Source organism: Panicum hallii, chromosome 3 (assembly GCF_002211085.1).
Source record: "Panicum hallii strain FIL2 chromosome 3, PHallii_v3.1, whole genome shotgun sequence".
NCBI classification, from domain to species: domain Eukaryota; kingdom Viridiplantae; phylum Streptophyta; class Magnoliopsida; order Poales; family Poaceae; genus Panicum; species Panicum hallii.
Genome location: NC_038044.1, coordinates 2,788 through 21,249, shown reverse-complemented (window position 1 = coordinate 21,249; position 18,462 = coordinate 2,788). Strand labels below are relative to the sequence as shown.

The 18,462-nt window shown below is 50.5% G+C and overlaps 4 protein-coding genes across 8 annotated transcripts; 1 reads left to right on the top strand and 3 right to left on the bottom strand.

The window, feature by feature from the left end:
• Positions 1-1,126: 1,126 nt before the first annotated feature.
• On the bottom strand, positions 1,127-9,889 carry LOC112884353 (protein TONNEAU 1b-like). Its single transcript, XM_025949732.1, has 8 exons — positions 9,661-9,889; positions 9,051-9,183; positions 8,455-8,543; positions 8,245-8,367; positions 7,371-7,501; positions 1,760-1,785; positions 1,523-1,679; positions 1,127-1,341 (listed from the first exon to the last, which is right to left on the bottom strand). The coding sequence occupies exons 1-8, from the start codon at positions 9,745-9,747 to the stop codon at positions 1,317-1,319; spliced, it is 771 nt and encodes a 256-aa protein (XP_025805517.1). The 5' UTR covers positions 9,748-9,889; the 3' UTR covers positions 1,127-1,316.
• LOC112884351 lies at positions 4,230-7,339 on the bottom strand. Its single transcript, XM_025949730.1, has 2 exons — positions 5,386-7,339; positions 4,230-5,174 (listed from the first exon to the last, which is right to left on the bottom strand). The coding sequence occupies exon 1, from the start codon at positions 6,826-6,828 to the stop codon at positions 5,452-5,454; it is 1,377 nt and encodes a 458-aa protein (XP_025805515.1). The 5' UTR covers positions 6,829-7,339; the 3' UTR covers positions 4,230-5,174; positions 5,386-5,451.
• LOC112884352 (enoyl-[acyl-carrier-protein] reductase, mitochondrial) lies at positions 9,051-12,998 on the bottom strand. Of its 2 annotated transcripts, XR_003227094.1 has the most exons (9): positions 12,580-12,998; positions 12,357-12,500; positions 12,155-12,257; positions 11,891-11,990; positions 11,428-11,504; positions 11,282-11,360; positions 10,830-10,948; positions 10,473-10,699; positions 9,051-9,183 (listed from the first exon to the last, which is right to left on the bottom strand). XR_003227094.1 is itself a non-coding variant. In XM_025949731.1 (8 exons), the coding sequence occupies exons 1-8, from the start codon at positions 12,995-12,997 to the stop codon at positions 10,606-10,608; spliced, it is 1,134 nt and encodes a 377-aa protein (XP_025805516.1). In that variant the 5' UTR covers position 12,998; the 3' UTR covers positions 10,250-10,605. The 2 variants fall into 2 exon arrangements, 1 of the variants encoding a protein (XP_025805516.1); XM_025949731.1 differs by lacking the exon at positions 9,051-9,183 and having other exon boundaries at positions 10,250-10,699.
• A 1,517-nt stretch (positions 12,999-14,515) lies between these two features.
• LOC112887083 (serine/threonine-protein phosphatase 2A 65 kDa regulatory subunit A beta isoform-like) lies at positions 14,516-18,182 on the top strand. 4 transcript variants are annotated; one of them, XM_025953167.1, is made up of 5 exons: positions 15,953-16,009; positions 16,942-17,034; positions 17,441-17,580; positions 17,652-17,718; positions 17,806-18,182. In XM_025953167.1, exons 1-5 carry the CDS (start codon positions 15,968-15,970, stop codon positions 17,911-17,913), a joined length of 450 nt encoding a protein of 149 aa, XP_025808952.1. In that variant the 5' UTR covers positions 15,953-15,967; the 3' UTR covers positions 17,914-18,182. The 4 variants fall into 4 exon arrangements, with proteins under 4 accessions (XP_025808950.1, XP_025808949.1, XP_025808952.1 ...); XM_025953166.1 differs by having other exon boundaries at positions 17,794-18,182; XM_025953165.1 differs by lacking the exons at positions 17,441-17,580; positions 17,652-17,718; positions 17,806-18,182 and adding an exon at positions 14,516-14,839 and having other exon boundaries at positions 14,922-16,009.
• The last annotated feature ends 280 nt before the right edge of the window (positions 18,183-18,462 follow it).

Below are 18,462 nucleotides of genomic sequence, written 5' to 3'. Positions count from 1 at the left end.
TTCCTTTCCAATGAATCAGCCCAGGATTACATATATAGGAGTTGCATCATATTTATATATGCCCCCAAGCTTATTAAGTCCGACTGCTTCTTTTTTCCTTTTGCAAAACGAATAGATGCAATCACTCTTATAAACACACACATACATCCACATGCATGCACCAACATTGATATCACTATAAACACACATATGCACACCCTACTCATACGAGTATTTCCGAAAGATTGGGTTGACAGATCTTAAGATCAAAGAAAGTAACCACAAGCACCTCTCTTTCAACAGACGTATCCTCTACCATTGAAAGAATAGCGAAATATTGGAGATAGTTGGGAACCACCGTATCAAAATCGTTATCTGAACAACTTGAAAATACAATAACGAATCAAACCGTTATTTTTTTAAAAAGAAATCGTAATGAATCAAACCACGGACAACCGTGTTGACTTAAAAGCTGTTGAATGGAACCATAGAGTTATTAAAGTAATTGCATGCTCACTTGATCAAGGTCCTTATTGCCCGCTCTGTCTTACTACCTTCTCAATAAACAATTTGAAGCAATAAATCACCTTAGCTCTGCTGCGGCTAGACAGGAGCAAACACATGATCGAAATCCATAGGCAAAGAAGTGTAAAAGCGCGTAAATTGTACTTGAAGGTTCAATTCTGGGTTCTCTTTAGTCTAAAAAAGCAGTACAAGAAATGGACACCCAAGGATACAAGCTGCAACCCGAAATGGTAACACCCCAGGGCACAAGCTGCAACTCCCATCTTGATTACCACAAAGACAGTTTTCACAGATGTGGCGATACTGTGATCTTAAATGTTGCTGTGTTTGATGGCTCTCACACAGTACGCATTTCAGTACATGTATTGAAAAGTGTGGAAAACTATGCATGAGTGCATTAATTTTGCTGGTGGTTTGAACTGAAAGAGATGCAATCTGTTGTGTGCAGCCAGGCGCACTAACATCTATCTATAACAGTCTAGTAGAGATGGCGATGCAAGGTGAGCAGCAGCGAGGCGCAAGTCTCCTCCATCTGTCATATCAAATAATACTGTATCCTTCAAAGTTCAAAGCTTCATCACCATCTCCAAATTAAAGGCAGGCCTCAACAAATAATAATCTTATCATTTAACCTTAATTAAGCAGCAACATTTGTTTTGTTTGTTACAAGAAAATCATAACCAGTCAAGCAATCATCATCTCTCTAATAGTAGCAATCTCACTCACACTCAAAGCAACATAGCACTGCAAATGAATGGTACAAATTACACGATACAGGGTCAGCCAAACAACTCCGAAGCCTTTGTTGTTTGTTACTCGGCACCATCCCCTGAATGCCTGCAAAAGCACACAGTACAATCATCACTTGGCGTTCTTGATCAAAAGTAATTGGTTAATTGCATTGCCTCCGAGATGTCACACCTAAACACACTATGAGGGAGTGATCAATCAATCGCACCAACCTCCAATATGTCGCACCTAAACACATTATGAGGGATGATCAATCAATCGCACCTACCTCCAAGATGTCGGCAGATTCCGAGATTTCCGGTCTAACTGGATGTTTTCTAGAGCAGTTGATGCCCGCAACACCTCTTCAGATATATCATCTGCATCATATCTCCAGTTGTACTCATCTTTCCTAGTGTTGGAAGCTGAAGATCCCCCTCTGCGATCTGAACATAGGTACAGAGGGCATTTGTTTCAGACTTTACAACAGCACAACTACATATGAAAAACTGAACGAATTTCATACCTGATGTATGCGATGATGAGATTGACCTGGCAAAACCAAAGTAAAATATGTTACCCTCACACCTAATGCTAAAAACAAATAGCTGACGCATAAGTACAGTGGCAAATCGTATGTGATGAACAGTGATCTTCCCATAGCAAACCCTAAACAGGGTATATTAGTTATATACATGGGCCTCTATGTGCCTCTATACACATGGGCTCAATATACTCCAACACCCCCCACAGTCTGAACTATCGGCGCAGCGGTGTTCAAGACTGGGCAACAAGAAAGCTAACACCCCCCGCAGAGGTGTTCAAGACTGGACAAGAAGAGAGTACAAATAGAGTACAAAGGGCAAATACCCCCGCAGCCACAACTAGCCACCGGCTACGTTGAGGCTCGATCAAAACTCCGAGAAGGTCGAGGAGGGCAGCCCCTTGGTGAAGATGTCAGCAAACTGGGAGGTAGTCGGGACATGGAGGACCCGAACATCGCCGATTGCAACTCTGTCGCGCACGAAGTGTAGGTCGATCTCCACGTGCTTCGTCCGCTGATGCTGGACAGGGTTGGTGGAGAGATACACGGCGCTGATGTTGTCGCAGTAGACGAGCGTGCTCTTGGCGAGCTTGCTGTGGAGCTCCACCGAGAGCTGTCGTAGCCAGGACGCCTCCGCTACGCCGTTAGCGACAGCCCGGTACTCCGCCTCGGCACTGGAGCGAGAGACAACCGGCTGCCGCTTGGACGACCAGGAGACCAGGTTGCCGCCCAGGAAGACGGCGTAGCCGGAAGTGGAGCGATGAGTGTCCCAGCAGCCAGCCCAGTCAGCGTCGGTGTAAACCATCAGCTCAACAGAGGACGAGCGGTGAAGTACCAGGCCGAGGTCCACAGTGCCACGGACGTAGCGGAGGAGACGCTTCAACGCAGCAAGGTGTGACTCCCGGGGATCATGCATATGGAGACAGACCTGCTGGACAGCGTAGGTGAGGTCCGGCCTGGTGAAGGTGAGGTACTGCAAAGCACCAGCCAGACTCCGGTAGGCAGTAGGATCAGCCACCGGATCACCCAGATCAGCGGACAGCTTCGCCTGAGTGTCGACAGGAGTGGAGCAGGGCTTGCAATCAGTCATCCCAGCCCGCTCCAGGATATCGAGTGCGTACTGCCGCTAGTGCATGAGAAGACCAGACGGACGAGGCTCAACAGTGACGCCCAAAAAGTGGTGCAGCTGACCGAGATCCTTCATAGCAAACTCCTGCTGCAGAGAGGAGATGACACTCTGAAGCAACTGCTGACTAGAGGCTGTGAGCACAATGTCATCAACGTAGAGCAGCAGATAGGAAGTCTCATCCCCACGGCGGTAGACGAAGAGAGACGTGTCAGACTTGGCCTTGGTGAACCCCAATGTCAGCAAGAACGTGGCGAACTAAGAGTACCAAGCCCGAGGAGCCTGCTTCAGTCCATAGAGAGACTTGTTGAGCCGGCAGACCATATCCGAACGACTCGAATCCACAAATCCCGCTGGCTGAGAGCAGTAGACAGTCTCTAATAGAGTGCCGTGAAGAAACGCATTCTTCACGTCCAGTTGGTGCACAGGCCAAGAGCGCGAGAGCGCAAGCGAGAGGACTGTGCGCACCGTAGCAGGCTTCACGACTAGGCTGAAGGTCTCATCATAGTCCACACCAGGCCGCTGAGTGAACCTCCGGAGAACCCAGCGAGCCTTGTAGCGCTCCAGTGTGCCATCAGCCCGACGCTTATGCGTCCAGATCCACTTGCCAGTCACCACATTGCAACCAGACAGACGCGGCACGAGGTCCCACGTCTGGTTGGCAATAAGAGCCGCGTACTCCTCTTCCATCGCGCGACGCCAGTGAGGATCCACCAAGGCGTCGCGGACAGAGGAGGGTACCGGAGAGACCCGCGGCTCTCCCTCGGCGGCGGAGAGAGTCGCGGCCTGAGACGCCATCCGCCGAGTCACCATGGGATGGATATGCCGAGGATCCCGATGGATGACTGGCGGGTGGTAAACCTCCGGCTCGGCTCGAGAGGGAGCCGGAGGAGGAGGCGGCGGCGGCGACGGCTCCGGCGTCGGCGTCGCAGGAGCCTCCGAAGTAGGAGGCGGCGCCAATGTCGGCGCCGAGCAACGCCGGTACACCTGCACCGGCTGGGCGTACCGCGCAGGTGCACGTGAAGGCACCAGGGCCGCGCGTGGCGCAGCGGGAGACACCAGGTCCGCGCGCGGCACGACCGGAGGTCCGGGAACCGCGCGTGGCGCGACCGCGGGCACCGGGGCAGCGCTCGGCGCAACAGGGATCACCGGAAACGATGCCGGCGTGCCGGGGAAACCTGCAGGAAAAGGACAGACAGGTAACGGTGGCTGAACCACCGGGTCAGTCGGAAACAGAGTCTCCAGCTCGGGGTCAGGAGAAGGTGTAGAGGAGGTAGAGTAGGGAAAATCCGACTCGTCAAAGACGACGTGTCGGGAGATCAGAACGCGGCGAGAGGTGAGGTCAAGGCATCGGTACCCCTTATGGTCAGGGGAGTACCCGAGGAACACACAACGAGTCGAGCGGGGCGCCAGCTTGTGAGAAGCGGTGGCGGAGGTGTTAGGGTAACACGCACACCCGAAGACTCGAAGGTGGTCGTAGCGAGGAGGGGTACCGAAGAGAGCGTGGTGTGGAGTGGGAGCAGGAGAAGCAGTGGACGGGAGACGGTTGAGCAGGTAGGTGGCGGTGTGTAGGCTCTCAGCCCAGAAGCGCAGGGGCAGAGAGGCCTGGATCAGAAGGGTGCGCACGACGTCGTTCGTCGTGCGAATCATCCGCTCAGCCTTGCCGTTCTGAGGAGAGGTATATGGACATGACATACGCAGCAGAACACCCCGAGACAGAAGGACCGGGAGGTGGAGTTATCGAACTCCCGCCTGTTGTCACACTGGACGGCCTTAACTGTTAGGCCAAACTGAGTGGATACCCAGGCAAAGAAGTGGAGGAGGGTGGGGAAGGTCTCAGACTTGGCGCGCAAAGAAAAAGTCCAAGAGTAATGAGAAAAATCATCAACAATGACTAGATAATATTTATAACCAGACAGGCTGAGTACAGGAGATGTCCATAGGTCACAGTGAATCAGATCAAAAGCATGCGCAGCATGCGAAGAAGAAGAAAAAAACGGAAGTCTAACATGACAACCTAACTGGCACGCATGACAGAGGTGCTCAGCAGGAGCCTTAGTACAAGGAGCATCGGTACTTCAGCTGAGCTGAGCCAAAACGTCGCGGCCGGGGTGACCAAGCCGGCGGTGCCAGGTGGTGGAAGGAGTCACGGCAAAAGCAGCAGACAAAGAAGCCGACGGCGAGGCAGCGGAAGCAGGAAGTCGAAGGGTGTAAAGGGGCCCCGGGCTGTCACATCGGAGGAGTGGACGCCGAGAAGCCGAATCCTTCACACTAAGACCAGAGGAGTCAAATTCGATAGAACAGGAGTTGTCAGCAGTAAACTGGTGAATAGAAAGAAGGTTGTGAACCATTCAAGGAGCAACAAGAACATTAGGAAGACGAGGAGCAGAACCCACGGCGGTGACAGGAAGGCAAGACCCATCACCAACCATGATAGAAGAAGGACAAGAGGGGTGTGGGGGTCGGACAGAAGAGAGGATACCGGCATCAAGAGTGGTGTGGAACGAGACACCCGAGTCGGCGATCAACTCGGTGCTGGCCGGCAGCGTCAGTCCCATGGTGCTAAAGGACTGCGCCAGAGCGGCCTGGCCCCACCCCCCAGGCCAGGTCGGCTGCTGGCTGGGCTGAGCGGGCGGGGTCCAGGACGGCGCGAAGAGTGGAGCAGCACCAGTGAACATGGCCGCCGGCTGGAGCTGAGGACGAAGCCCCCCCCCCCCCCCCCCGCCGGACCCTGGAACGGCCACATCGAGATGCGCCCTGACCATGGGTTGCTGAAGGATGGCCAGGGCGTACCTCCAGGGGCAGGGGCAGGAGCGGGAGCCGGGGTCGGCGCGCCCCGACGGCCCCCACCGGTACCAGTACCCCCAGGAGCAGGGCCACCAGTGCCACCACCACCACCCCGTCGCCGGCGACGTCCACGGCCCCCACCTCCTCCGGTCTGCCTGGCGGGAGCAGCACCAAGGAGGGAGGTGGCAGGAGCAGCAACGAGCGCGGCGGGGTTGGGCGAGGAGGATCCGGGCGCGAGACCCCTGGTGATCTCCTCAAGGGCGAGGTCGTCCCAGACCTGCAGGAAGGTGGGAAAGGGCCTCTGGCGGGCGATCCAGCTCTTCAGGTGGTCGTAGGTGCTACTCAGGCCCCGTAGGACATTGAGCACCAAGACCCGATCGGACACCGGATCCCCGAGGTCGTGAAGAGCATCAGCCATGCTCTTCATCCGCCAGCAGTACTCACCGACGGAGAGGTCCCCCTGGACGAAGGTGCGGAAAGTGGTGTCGAGCTGGAGGGCGCGGTACTCGGCGTTGCCGAGAAACTGCCCCTCGAGCGCCACCCAAGCCTGCCGCGCAGTGCCGCCGTGGGTCCTGACGAGGTCCTGAAGATCCAGGGAGATGGTCCCGAAGATCCAGGACATGGCGACGCTGTCGAGGCGCAGCCACACCACATCCCGCGCCTCGATTGGCGAGTCGACGAGGACGTGGTCGTCGAGGGCGTAGCGGCGGAGGGTGAGGAGGACCTGGTCCCGCCAGCGGCCGTATGAGGAGGACGCGGGGTCGAGGAGGACGGAGACCAGGGCCCTGATGTTCTGGACGGCGGCTGCCTGGAGGTGGAGCTGCGCGACCATGGGGTTGGTCGGGTCGTACCGGGCTCCAGATCTAGCGGGCGGGGCCAGGAAGGAGGAGGAGGCGCCGTGCTCAGGGTCGACGGGCTGGCCGGAGGAGATGCGGAGGTAGCGCTCCGCCTCAGCGACCCGGAGAGCGAGGGCGTCGGCCGTGGCGCGCTCGCGTTCCCAGGCGAGGGCTGCCACACGGACCCGCTCCTGGGCCGCCGAAGCCTCCGACTTGGCGGCGAGGAGGGCCACGGCGAGAGCGGCGTCGGCCTGCTGCCCACGGAAGGCAGCGGCGGAGAGCGGCGCATCCTCGGGCGCCATCCCGAGGCCAGACCGTGCGACACCGGGCGCTGCATCGACGACGGGCTGCTTGGCCGCAGCGACAGGATCGGCGCCCGCGGCCGGCAGCAGCTGCACAGCGGCCTGCAGGGCGACCGGATCGGCGCCCGCGGCCTGCAGCAGCTGCGCAGCGGCCCGCAGGGCAGCCGGATCGACGGCGGCGCGCTGCTGGGGCCCCGCAGCCCCGACGCCCGCGCCAGCGGCGGCGGCATCGGGCTGCAGGGGGCCCAGGGCGACAGGCGGCTGCTGCCGCGGCCCCTGCGCCGGCGGCGGCCCCTGCGGCGCTTGGAGCAGAGGAGCCGCGGCGCCCGCGGCCGGCACCCCCTTGAGGACCAGCGCGGCGGCGGGAAAGCCGGGCGGCGGTGGGCTGGGGGGTGGAGAGAGGAGAGAGAGCAAACCTAGGCTGATACCATGATGAACAGTGATCTTCCCATAGCAAACCCTAAACAGGGTATATTAGTTATATACATGGGCCTCTATACACATGGGCTCAATATACTCCAACAGTATGGCATCATGCTTACCTTCCCATAGGAGGCAGGCTCCCAACTGATGATAATGGTGGCCTCCTCATGTTCCGATTTTCAGCATTTAGTGATGGTTCGGATTCTGAACTCATCATCCTCCTACCACCCATCCTTGTTTGAGATAAATTCTGACCGAAACAACATAGTTAGACAACCAAAGCACACCGTGGAAAGTTTTGTTGACTATATTTGGAGGTTCATGACAAAAACTTTGTTATTAATAAGAGTGAAAGTATGTAAAGCAGCTTTACTTGCTCAAGGACAGCGAAAACCATGCTGAAAATTTTCAAAATTCTTATACGCAATGAACTGAAGTTCATAGACAGAAAACAGAATAGATGCAGCTCATACCCCAAGCAACACAGATCATCAAAAGGAGATCTTGACCACAGATCTTTACATCAATATGTTGAGATCAACATATCATATGTAAACAGATCTCAGTGTGATGATAATAATAAGGCATTGTAAATATAAACAAATGCCATGCATTGTAAGACAACTGACCGAACTCAAAAACAGTATATCAATTTCCATCAATTCTTATTATGCTAAGAATCATTCTCTACATTCCCCCAATGTCTCATCTTTCTAGCAAACTTAAAAACAGTGAAGATGTGCTTGATCTTGATTATACCTATCCCATTAAGCTGAGAATCCAGAATTACAAAACCTCTCTTTTGTTCAAGGCAACACTTTCATGGGTATCATAACTGTCTCAAAACTTTCCTTGGTACCAAACATAATGCATAAGAGGGGAAAAAATATTGGCTAGATTGCCCAAAATCTTTTCCTTTTTTTATTTACTGGGAAACTTGAATTAATAAAAAGATGATTCTTGCTTATGTTAATAATCATGCCAGAGATGAACCTCATATTTCAGATAACCTTCGAGAACATCTAAAAGCATGGGACCACTTTCAGCACTCCTGCCCCCTTCAGCTCCACTTCTGTTAGAAAAGTCCTTCAGTTCATTCTTCCAGAAGTCCTTGGGCTGATTTGAAAATGAAACAGGAAACATTAGTGGATTTTGATTTCCAAAATGCACAAACAAAATATGACAACAATGACCACCACTTACCAGGTTACACTCTGGCAAGTAAACTTTCATTGTATGACTTAGTTGTGCCCACTCCAGGTATTCACATACGAGTGCTGTTAATAACCTACCTGAAAGCCACAGAAATTATAGAATGTAAAATCATTCCATCTTATGGGCAGCTTGCAAAACACATGACTAAACTTTATCCATTAAGTACTGAAGATCATCCTGTGACGAGACTTAAAATAACATAAATATTGACAACAAAATACATCATGGACATGCTTCTTTGAACTAACACCAATGCAGAATCATTCAAAACCAAAGACCCACATGAACCATCAACCAAGAGAAACTAATATGTATCTTTCAGGTATAGTCCTAACTTTTTACCTAAAAATATAATATGTAAAAAAGGTCACAACTTCCAGAGGGGAAAAGATTATCATGCAACAGAATATCAACCTTTATTCTTGTGGAATATTTGAGAACAAGTAGTACAAAATTGTAGAGGAATGTGTATGACGGGAAAAAAAAGGTTGCATACGCATAGGAGCATCAGAGATAAGCTGTAGCTTCTGGATAACAGATAATTTTGAAACAACTAATGTAACCGGCGCATTTGAAGTGCAAACCTGAAGGTGAAGCATGCAGTTGCTTAGCCCGGTCATTGCAGCTACCAAGCAAAGCAGGATTCCCACCATCTTCATTCTCTACCACCCGATCCTCCTCTTCTATGGCCTCAAACACACTTGCTCTCAGCTCAGCCTAGTCATGCAGCGAGGAACACCATGAGGAAACTAGTGAAAATATGTGAATTGATAGTGCATAACATCTTCAACAGATAACCACAGGAAAAGGATGGATATGCGCATTTCCTTCTGAGTTTGCCAAGGATGAGCACAGCATTTTCGATTGAAAAGTAGAGCAGCAAACTAACGAGTTCGCCAAGAATGAGCACACCAGTTCGTGATGGCAACTAGACCAACAAAATCATACAAGGTGAATTTTTCCCTCTTCAACAATGTGTGAGCACTCTCATATCCTAAGTAAGAGGCAACCAACGGCGCCAAGGCACTCAAAATGTGCACGTTAAAATTTTGGGGGAAAAAAAGATATGCGGATGGAAATCGCGGAAGCGGAGGCGTAGATCCCCAAAGCGGAGGGACAGGGAAAGATAGATCCGTGGGGCTTCCGGGAGGCAGCGGATCAAGGAAGGGACGGGAGAAATGGGAGAGTACGAACCCTAATCTTGGCGAGGACGCCCTTCTTCTCGAGGGTGCGGGTGACGAGCGTCTTGAGCTCCATCATCTCGCGGGCGTAGTCGTCCATCACTGCGGGGTCTGGGGGTGGGGTGGCGGAGCTGGAGCAGGAGCACCAGAGGTTGGGGATTCAGGCCAACAATGGAAGGAAGGGAAGGGGAGATCGAAGATGATGAGCACAGCAGCAGCACAGGTTGGGGTTGGGATACAGCCAAAGGATGACAGGTGGGCCCTCGTTTTTTAAGATGACCTTTGTCCCCCTTTTTTTCCCCATAGGATAAGGATTTATAAAAATAAGGAAACGGAACCATTTTTTACCTGATGTATACAGAGAGTATTTAGCGGATTTAGACACTGAAAATTTCTACTTCATATGATTACTATAATGGCCAATGGACATCCTTTTCTTGTTTCCTAGACACTTGATGCCTGATGAACCGTATGCTTATTAAGTATGAACACCTAGAGCTTCTGCTTGATTCCGTAGCAAACAGGGGTACAACTAGCCCTCCTAACTATCCAAACAATGCTTGGTTCTCATAAGTCTAGCTAATTATTCCAATAAGAAATGGTAAATAAAGTCGTTTCACAAAACGATTGATATACTATTCTCTGTTAAATTCCGTATTAACCATCCGCCAAGACAAACTAATGCCGCAGATAGCGTATTTCAGAAACAAAGATACTTAACGCACAGCCCATGTGTACAACTGCTATCTCGTGGCAATTCACTCACTTAGCCCCTTCTTTGCAATGAAAGATCGATGAACTCGCTCGGACAGGAATCTAGCTAACCTGCCGCATCAGGACTGCGCAGCCTTTTGCTTTACAAAACTCCCAAGTCGCTCTGCCTAACACTTGACATAACCAACTGTAGGAATGGGAGGGATACTTTGATACTCCCTATAGCCTCCTCTCATCTTTCATCTCAGAACCTCATAACTTGCTTTGGCTGGCTTCCATCTTTGCCCAGGGCCTTCTCCAGAGCCAAGCTGAGCTTGCCGAATGGAATCAGCTCCATCCTGCATGCAAATTAATGTGATCCATCATTTCTGTCTTCATGACTCATACAACAATATCCTCCTCATGAAAGGGCATGTCAAAAAGATCAACTGCAATCCAATAAGAGTAGAATGACATCACATCACATACTCATATTTGAGTTTGCCTTCGTGCACCAGGCCCAAGAGGTAGTCTATCATTGTTCTGCAATCCTCTGCCTTATCTGAGTTCATCCACCTCTGTAGCCAGAACCCTCGCAGGGAAATATCCTTTCAAAGTGTTGCACCATGTTAAGTAACTTAGCGGCATAAGGGGAAATATACATATAACCAATGGGAAATCAATACAAACATCCTGGAGGAAATCATCTATCAAATAGTTTGATTGTCTTAGCATGCTAAAAATTCAGTACTAGTTTCTTTTCATTCTCATCTAATGAGAGATAGGGGCGTAATCCAGATGTGACAATTTTGATGCGGAAACATTGCTTGCATGAACTAGGCACTTTACTATTAGCATTAAAAATTTTAAGATGGCATAATGGTATTATATAGTGCAAAACTGGGAAGCACAATTTCTCAAGCAGGGTCTGGTGTACAGACCTTAAAAATGAAATATGAAGTAGGAACAGTGACAGGTTGCTTGGACATCCCACCATATGTCACCATGGTGCCTCCTTGCCTAAAGAACAAGGGTTATGGTTATGCATGAAATAAACATTCTAACTTTGTCAAATTCAACACGTGACCTCAGAAACTTGAGTAGCAGAGAAGCAGCATTTCCTCCAACGCAGTTAAATCCTAATGCAGGTTCTGGTAAAGCACCCTAACATCACACAAAATAAAACGTTAAATAGATAGTGGATTGGTTCGCTTGAAACAAGCCTACTTCTTATAGATAAACAAACTGGGAGCTGTATGCCAGTATAAGGCAGTAATAGCACAAGCAGCAAAAAAACAGACACAAAAAAAAAACAATGAGTTCATGGTTCATTACTGCATAAGTAGAACTAATCTAAACTGTATTTGCCACCTCAGATTGTAACCTTCCTAACTTGGGCAAAAAGTCCCTTGTCAGTGGTCTCAAGCAAAGAATTTCAATTTTTACCAGACAACGCATGGATTTTGTGAAAAATTGGCAAGTAAACAAAATATTAGCTGACAAGGTCAAGGATGATCAGTAATTTGATAAAGCAGGTAGCGAAGCAGTACCAGCAAGTTCTTGACATTCTTCATGTCTAGCTGAGATTCCATGAACACCTCATCTGCACCAAGTTGTTTGAGTTTATCTTTTGCTTCCTCTGAGCCCGGCCTAAATCAGTACAGGTACAGATTACTTAATAAAGCAACAAAGTGAGACAAGAAGATAGGTAAAATAATTTCAGAGGGAACCATAAGAAAACTGCCACAATCATGTAGAAAGCCAAGACAGCAACAGAATCCCTGGTATCTATTGTTTTGAGAAAGAGGAGTTACCTGTCCCTTATGATGTTGATTGTGTGAATTCCATGTACCTTGGCGAGCTGAATCACGCTCTGGCCGACAATGCTGGTAGCGCCATTCTGGACAATGGCATCACCTGATAGTGGAGATTGAAGGCCATGAGTATTCTGGGGAGTGGCAGGGGAAGGAGGAAAGTAGCTACTAGCAAGCAAGGATGAAGCAAGTGAAAGAGCACCAGGATTGAGTTTTACAAAGTCTTGGAGCATCCTGAGCGCGGTCAAGGGGTTCACGGTGACGGTGGCGGCGTACTCCATGGGCACATCGCTGCGGACCTTGTGCCACACACTCTCGTGCTTGACGATGTAGGTCTGCCATGTCCCTGCAGGCGGCCAAATTCAGCGGCCTCCTCCCTGATTGGAACTCCAGCTCCCGCAGCGACACTAAGCAAGAGGGGTTACCGAAAGAGGGCGGGGACGGTATGACCCAATCGCCGGGGGAGAGCGGGGCGGTGACGGCGGGGCCGAGGGCGTGGACCTGGCCCACCCCCTCATACCCCCCGACGGCGCCGGGGAGCGGGGGCCTGACGGGGTAGACGCCCTCGATGCGGTTGATGTCGGAGGGGTTGATGGGGGCGGCCAGCATCCGGACGCAGACGTCGCGGTCCCCGAGATGGACGGGCGGCACATCCGCCACCCTGAGCACCTGGTCGGGGGCACCGTGCTCGTCGTAGAGCACGGCCTTGGACGGCGGCGAGACAGGGGACGGGGCGGTGGAGAAGTGGGAGCGGGAGGCGCAGCGGCGGCGGAGAATCTGCAACGTCGGCGGCAGCAACCGCGCCATCCTCGCTCGCGAGTCGCGTCGCTTCTCCAGCGACATCCCCTAAATCTCATCCTCTATATCCATCCTCCATTTCAACTTCATTCTCTATACCAAATTTATCTCCAACAACATCCTCTATTTCCATCTTCTATACCCCACCATCCCAATTTTTTTATTTTTTCCCAACTACCCTCTCCCCAACCGCAACCGCCAGCGCCGTCGCCGCCTCCCGCCTCCCGCGCCCCTCTGCCGCAGCAGCCCGCGCCCCTCCGCCCTCTGCCGCCTGCGCCCTGCGCCCCTCCGCCCGAGCCCCTCCGCCCTCTGCCGCGTGCGCCCTGCGCCCCTCCGGCCGCGGCCCCTCCGCCCGGCGCCCCTCCGCCCACGCCCCTCCGCCCGCGGCCCCTCCTCCCGCGCCCCTCCGCCCGCCGCGCCTCCTCCCGCGCGCCGCCGCCCCTCCCGCGCGGCGCCGCCCGTCCCGCCCGCCGCCCCTCCCCCGGCGCCCCTCCGCCCGCCGGCCCTCCCGCGCCCCGCCGCCCGTCCCGCGCGCGGCCGCCCCTCCCGCGCCCCGCCGCCGTCCCGCGCGCCGCCGCCCGTCCCGCCCGCCGCCCCTCCCCCGGCGCCCCTCCGCCCGCCGGCCCTACCGCGCCCCGCCGACCGTCCCGCGCGCGGCCGCCCCTCCCGCGCCTCGCCGCCGTCCCGCGCTCCGCCGCCCTCCCGCGCCCCGCCCGTCCCGCGCGCCGCCGTCCCGCGCCCCGCCCTCCCGCGCCCCGCCCGTGACTTGCGCCTCTCTTTCCATCCTCCTCGCCATCTGGCTTATCTCCAGTTCTCCACTACCCACACTCTGACCTCGTCATCTTTCAATTTTTTTCTGATTGTTCCTCCGTTCCATCACGAGGTATTTTCTTCCGCCCTATTGTTATTGAAATTGGAGTGTCCAAAGTTACAATTTTGGCCGGTGCTCTAGTTGGTTTTACCAGAAATTTGCACGGAGATGTAAAATTAAAAACCAAGATTGGTGGTACTGGATGCGATCTTGTAAATTTTGAAATGGATTAGCATGATTCTTCTTTGCTTAATAGTTTGGGTATATCTCACCTTAGATTCTCTGTGTGTTGTTTCTAGACACTTTCATATATGTTGTGGCAACTATTAAATGTTTTTAGAACAATTTCTGGGAACTGTTGGGTGGGAAGCATTTTTTCTCTGAATAATTTTTGGCAAGATCCCAAAACTATCTTTTAGGACTATATTCATATTGTTTAGGTATTCTTGAAGATGCTCTAAGCGTACGGCTAGCTGCTTGGGAGATACGAAAAGTAGTAGGTAGGTTCTAAGATGTACTATTACCTTTGTTTGCGATAGAACCCAAGCCGTGCGTTGTTACTATTAATCACAGACTTAATAAGTTAATGTATTCCCTGATCAACTGCGATAGTTCAGACATCGTTTTATTTTTTAATTAAGGTTATAAACCGGCATCTATATCCAACTGGTGGATACATACATCCTAAAGTTACAAAAGTTCTTAGACAGCGTTTTCTTGATGTGAATTCTGTTTTTGGACAGCTAAACACAAATAGATCAGTTCTTATTACTTAAATATTGCAGCATTGCATTATTTTCAAGTCAGCTCTGCCGCCCCTCCCGCACTATGGACTTCGACGAGTGGTTACAGCACACGGAGATGGAGCGAGAAGCACATCAGCGAGAAATGGAGATGGAGCTAGACGATCTGGAGGACTTCACCCTCATGACGATGTGCATGTTGGGTCCCCATTTGCCTCGCGAAAGGGTGCCTCGCCAAATCGTACCTCGTGATCACCATGATGGTTTCCGTCGGATATGGGCAGACTACTTCGCTCCCCAGCCGGTGTATGGGGACCGGCTGTTTCGAGAACGGTCCGTCGCATGCATGTGTTACATAATGTTGTCTGCGTTTTCATGGCGAGTGGACTAATACTTGTTGTCTTTGACTCCGCAGCTTCCGTATGCGACGGCATGTGTTCCTTCGGATTGTCGACGCGGTGCAGAGGGTGGATCCTTATTTCATCCAGCGTCCGGACTGCACAGGCCTTATGGGAATATCTGCCTTGCAGAAGTGCATCGCCCCCATTCGCATCCTGGCTTACGGATTACCAGCCAATGCGGTCGATGAGTATGTGCGTATCGGTCCCTCGACAGCTCAAGAGGCCTTGAAGCATTTCTGTCGAGCAGTCATCGATGCATTTGGTGGATACTATCTGCGAGCGCCAACTGAAGAGGATGTCCGCCGCCTCGTCGAGGAAGGTGAACAACGGGGATTCCCGGGAATGCTTGGCAGCATAGACTGCATGCATTGGACGTGGCGTAATTGCCCATCATCGTGGAAGGGCATGTTCACCGGCCGTGGGAAATCACCTTCTATGATTCTAGAGGCTGTGGCGTCCAGGAACCTATGGATTTGGCACGCTTACTTTGGAATGCCAGGTAGCTGCAACGACATCAACGTTCTTCACAGATCGAGTCTCTTTGACCGCTTCATGCAGGGGACCTCGACGCCGGTGAACTTCACAGTCAATGGGCATTCATACAATATGGGATATTACCTGGCAGATGGAATCTACCCAGACTGGCCCGCATTTGTGAAGACCGTCCGTCATCCGATGGAGATGAAGACTCGCCTCTTCGCCGCAAAACAGGAGGGTGCTCGCAAGGATGTTGAGAGAGCATTTGGTGTGCTTCAGGCCCGGTGGGCAGTGATTCGTGGGCCGGCCTATCCATGGGACAGGGACGACGTGCGGGATATGATGACCGCATGCATAATTATGCATAACATGATCATCGAGGACGAGGGTGACAGCGCAACGAACACCAGCTTTGAAAATCCCGGGCAGCATGTCGACCTATCAACGGGGAACTTGGTGGACCGACATGCATTTGTTCAAGCACATCACCGGCTACGAGATCGTGATGTCCATTTTCGCCTGCAGTCAGATCTAATTGTGCATAATTGGAACCTACATGGGTCGATGGTTACCAGTGCGACCGATGTGCCACATGTGTGACCCCCAATCCCCACGCGCTAAGCAGGTATGTACAACTGGACTTTAATTTTACAATTATGACTGTTTCATGGAATATATCAAGCTTGATTTCATACTACATAATTATAAAATGGCCTACTTATACTGCCTAGTAATACTGTAACAAAGAAATCCCTGTTGCTCCCTATGATTGGTTTGTCAATGCTCCTTTTGATTGGCACCTCCAGTTTCCCCTGGTGTGTGAATATGCAGTCATGGATCTGCTAAGTACAATTTTTTTAGTTAGTGCCGAGACATACGTAGAAACTTGGGTGAAAGTTCCTCTCTTAATTTTTTATCTTATGGTGCACTTACCATGTGATAGCATCTTGGGTGTTGTTTTGATATGCTTTAACCACGTGCTAAGGCTTCTAAATATTTATCAGTTTCATTGGTCTCAGTGAGAAACATTGGCCATCCTTAAGTAATGTTTACGTATGCTCGTGTCAGGTGAAATACCTCTGTTTGTTGCAATACATGGTCAGGGATCTCGGGCTATTGTACAGTATCTTATCAGCAGTGGTGCCGATCCAAATGAAGCAAACAATCGTGGCATTACTCCACTCCACCTTGCAGCAGGACAAGGCCTGTTGTGCCCATGTTGTGTGTGTTTTGGAGTTTTAGCTGTTTCTCAGTGAGCTTTTTTTTAAGGTTTATCCTGGCAAATCTGTATTGCTTTGACACAGTGGGTTGCTTCATATATCTTTTCAGATTGTATTACAAATGTCTATTCCATGTGCTTGAACTTAACATATCTCCTCCCAAACAAGACACATAAGTAGAGTTAAGCAATATTCACCTTGAGCCGTGCCTAAAAGAAAAGGGCATAATTTTGTAGGTTCAATGAAGTGATAAGGTGCTCCCATCTGTAACCTTTTATCAACTTATAATAGCTTGCACACTGCCTGCCTGCCTGGTTTTGTATCATTTGAATTTCAGGTCTTCTCAATCAGAGATGCTGCCGCTAACAACTTGAAGCGGCTTGCAGAGGAGTTTGGTCCAGAGTGGGCAATGCAGCATATAATTCCTCAGGTTATTTATCTACTATCTCAACACCTGATATTTGCATTTCCATGCCTCAAGTTATCATTCCAGTAGAATTGTCAATAATTCTCTGGCTTAGGTTTTCTCTGATTTGTTTGTTACCTTGTGAATGTTACTGATGCCAATTAGTTAATGTGCAAGTGCTGTAAACTTTGTAAATATCAATTAAGTTCGATTATAGCTCAGTGTGCAAATGTTAGTTAAGTTTGGTCATGCCAAATAAAGTAACGATGTATGCTCTGAAAGAATTGCCCATCCTCCAAATTTCATGCTGCTGCATATTATCCTGGCAATGAATAGCAAACTATAGGGAATATGTGCCATTCGCATTCACTTTCTTATGATGGCATGGAATTTCTTCCAGTCTTACAAACTCTCTTGTGTGATTTTTCAGGTGCTGGAAAAGATCAACAATCCGCACTACCTGTATCGCATGACGATTCTGCAAGCTATCTCATTGTTGGCCCCTGTCATGGGTGCAGAAATCACTTGTCAAAAGCTGCTTCCAGTTGTCATTAATTCCTCAAAGGACAGGTGAGTGACCAGAGCATTCTGGGATAAATCCCATCTTTTCAAGGTCTCACTAACATGGATTAAATTTTCAGGGTTCCTAACATCAAGTTCAATGTTGCAAAAGTACTGCAGTCGCTTGTACCGATCCTTGATCAATCTGTGAGTTCCTATGTTTTTTGATGATACATTTGAAATTAATGTTATTGGGGAATATCATCAATGCTTACTCTGCAGGTTGTGGAGAAGACTGTGAAACCATGCCTTGTTGAGCTCAGCGAGGACCCTGATGTGGATGTAAGATACTACGCAAACCAGGCCCTGCAGGCGTGCGATCAAATGATGGTGTCAAGCTAACTAGTCTGATATTTAGAGCTTGATTTTTCTTAGTCCAATTTTGGAGTGCCTGTAATTTGGCCTTTAGATTGAAGAGTTCCTTCTAGCCTCAGTAACAGATCGACTGCCATGCTGATAAATGGACGGTCTCGATCCCTTGTTCGTTGTGTTATTGATGTTGTAATTGAGCAAGACACAACACGTCGTTATTATGTGTGTTTACAAGGTAGATTGGACTTGTCTTTTTTAAAAAAATGCAGATTGGGCTTTGCTTTCTGTTTCTGATTTAATGTGCCCAATGTGTCTTCCTTGAGCCTTGCACTTGCAATATTATATCCGGAAAGTAGTTGAACTGCTGCATTTTACATTCATTTGCTAGTTTAAATTCAAATACGGGAAATGATTGCGTAAATCTAGTGTTATTTATCGGTAGCCGTGGGCGTTCGCTCTTTGTTCTAAAAGATTGAACTGCTTTTCTTTTAGACTGGGACTCGCCTCCAACTATCATTTGCAACTATCTAGAGCTGTACTGTATGATCCAAATTCCAGGTGGACTCGCCTCCAACTATC

Excerpts from the sequence above, each read along its gene's own strand:
- LOC112884351 (XM_025949730.1), bottom strand. The coding sequence starts at position 6,828 with ATGGCGCCCGAGGATGCGCCGCTCTCCGCCGCTGCCTTCCGTGGGCAG.
- LOC112884353 (XM_025949732.1), bottom strand. The coding sequence starts at position 9,747 with ATGGACGACTACGCCCGCGAGATGATGGAGCTCAAGACGCTCGTCACC. Across the intron at positions 9,184-9,660 it reads GCGTCCTCGCCAAGATTAGG|GCTGAGCTGAGAGCAAGTGT; the intron begins GTTCGTACTCTC and ends CTGCATGACTAG. Across the intron at positions 8,368-8,454 it reads ACTTGCCAGAGTGTAACCTG|CCCAAGGACTTCTGGAAGAA; the intron begins GTAAGTGGTGGT and ends TTTTCAAATCAG.
- LOC112884352 (XM_025949731.1), bottom strand. The coding sequence starts at position 12,997 with ATGTCGCTGGAGAAGCGACGCGACTCGCGAGCGAGGATGGCGCGGTTG. Across the intron at positions 11,991-12,154 it reads ATCAACATCATAAGGGACAG|GCCGGGCTCAGAGGAAGCAA; the intron begins GTAACTCCTCTT and ends GTACTGATTTAG. Across the intron at positions 11,361-11,427 it reads CTGCTACTCAAGTTTCTGAG|GCAAGGAGGCACCATGGTGA; the intron begins GTCACGTGTTGA and ends CTTGTTCTTTAG.
- LOC112887083 (XM_025953165.1), top strand. The coding sequence starts at position 14,592 with ATGGACTTCGACGAGTGGTTACAGCACACGGAGATGGAGCGAGAAGCA. Across the intron at positions 14,840-14,921 it reads GACCGGCTGTTTCGAGAACG|CTTCCGTATGCGACGGCATG; the intron begins GTCCGTCGCATG and ends TTGACTCCGCAG.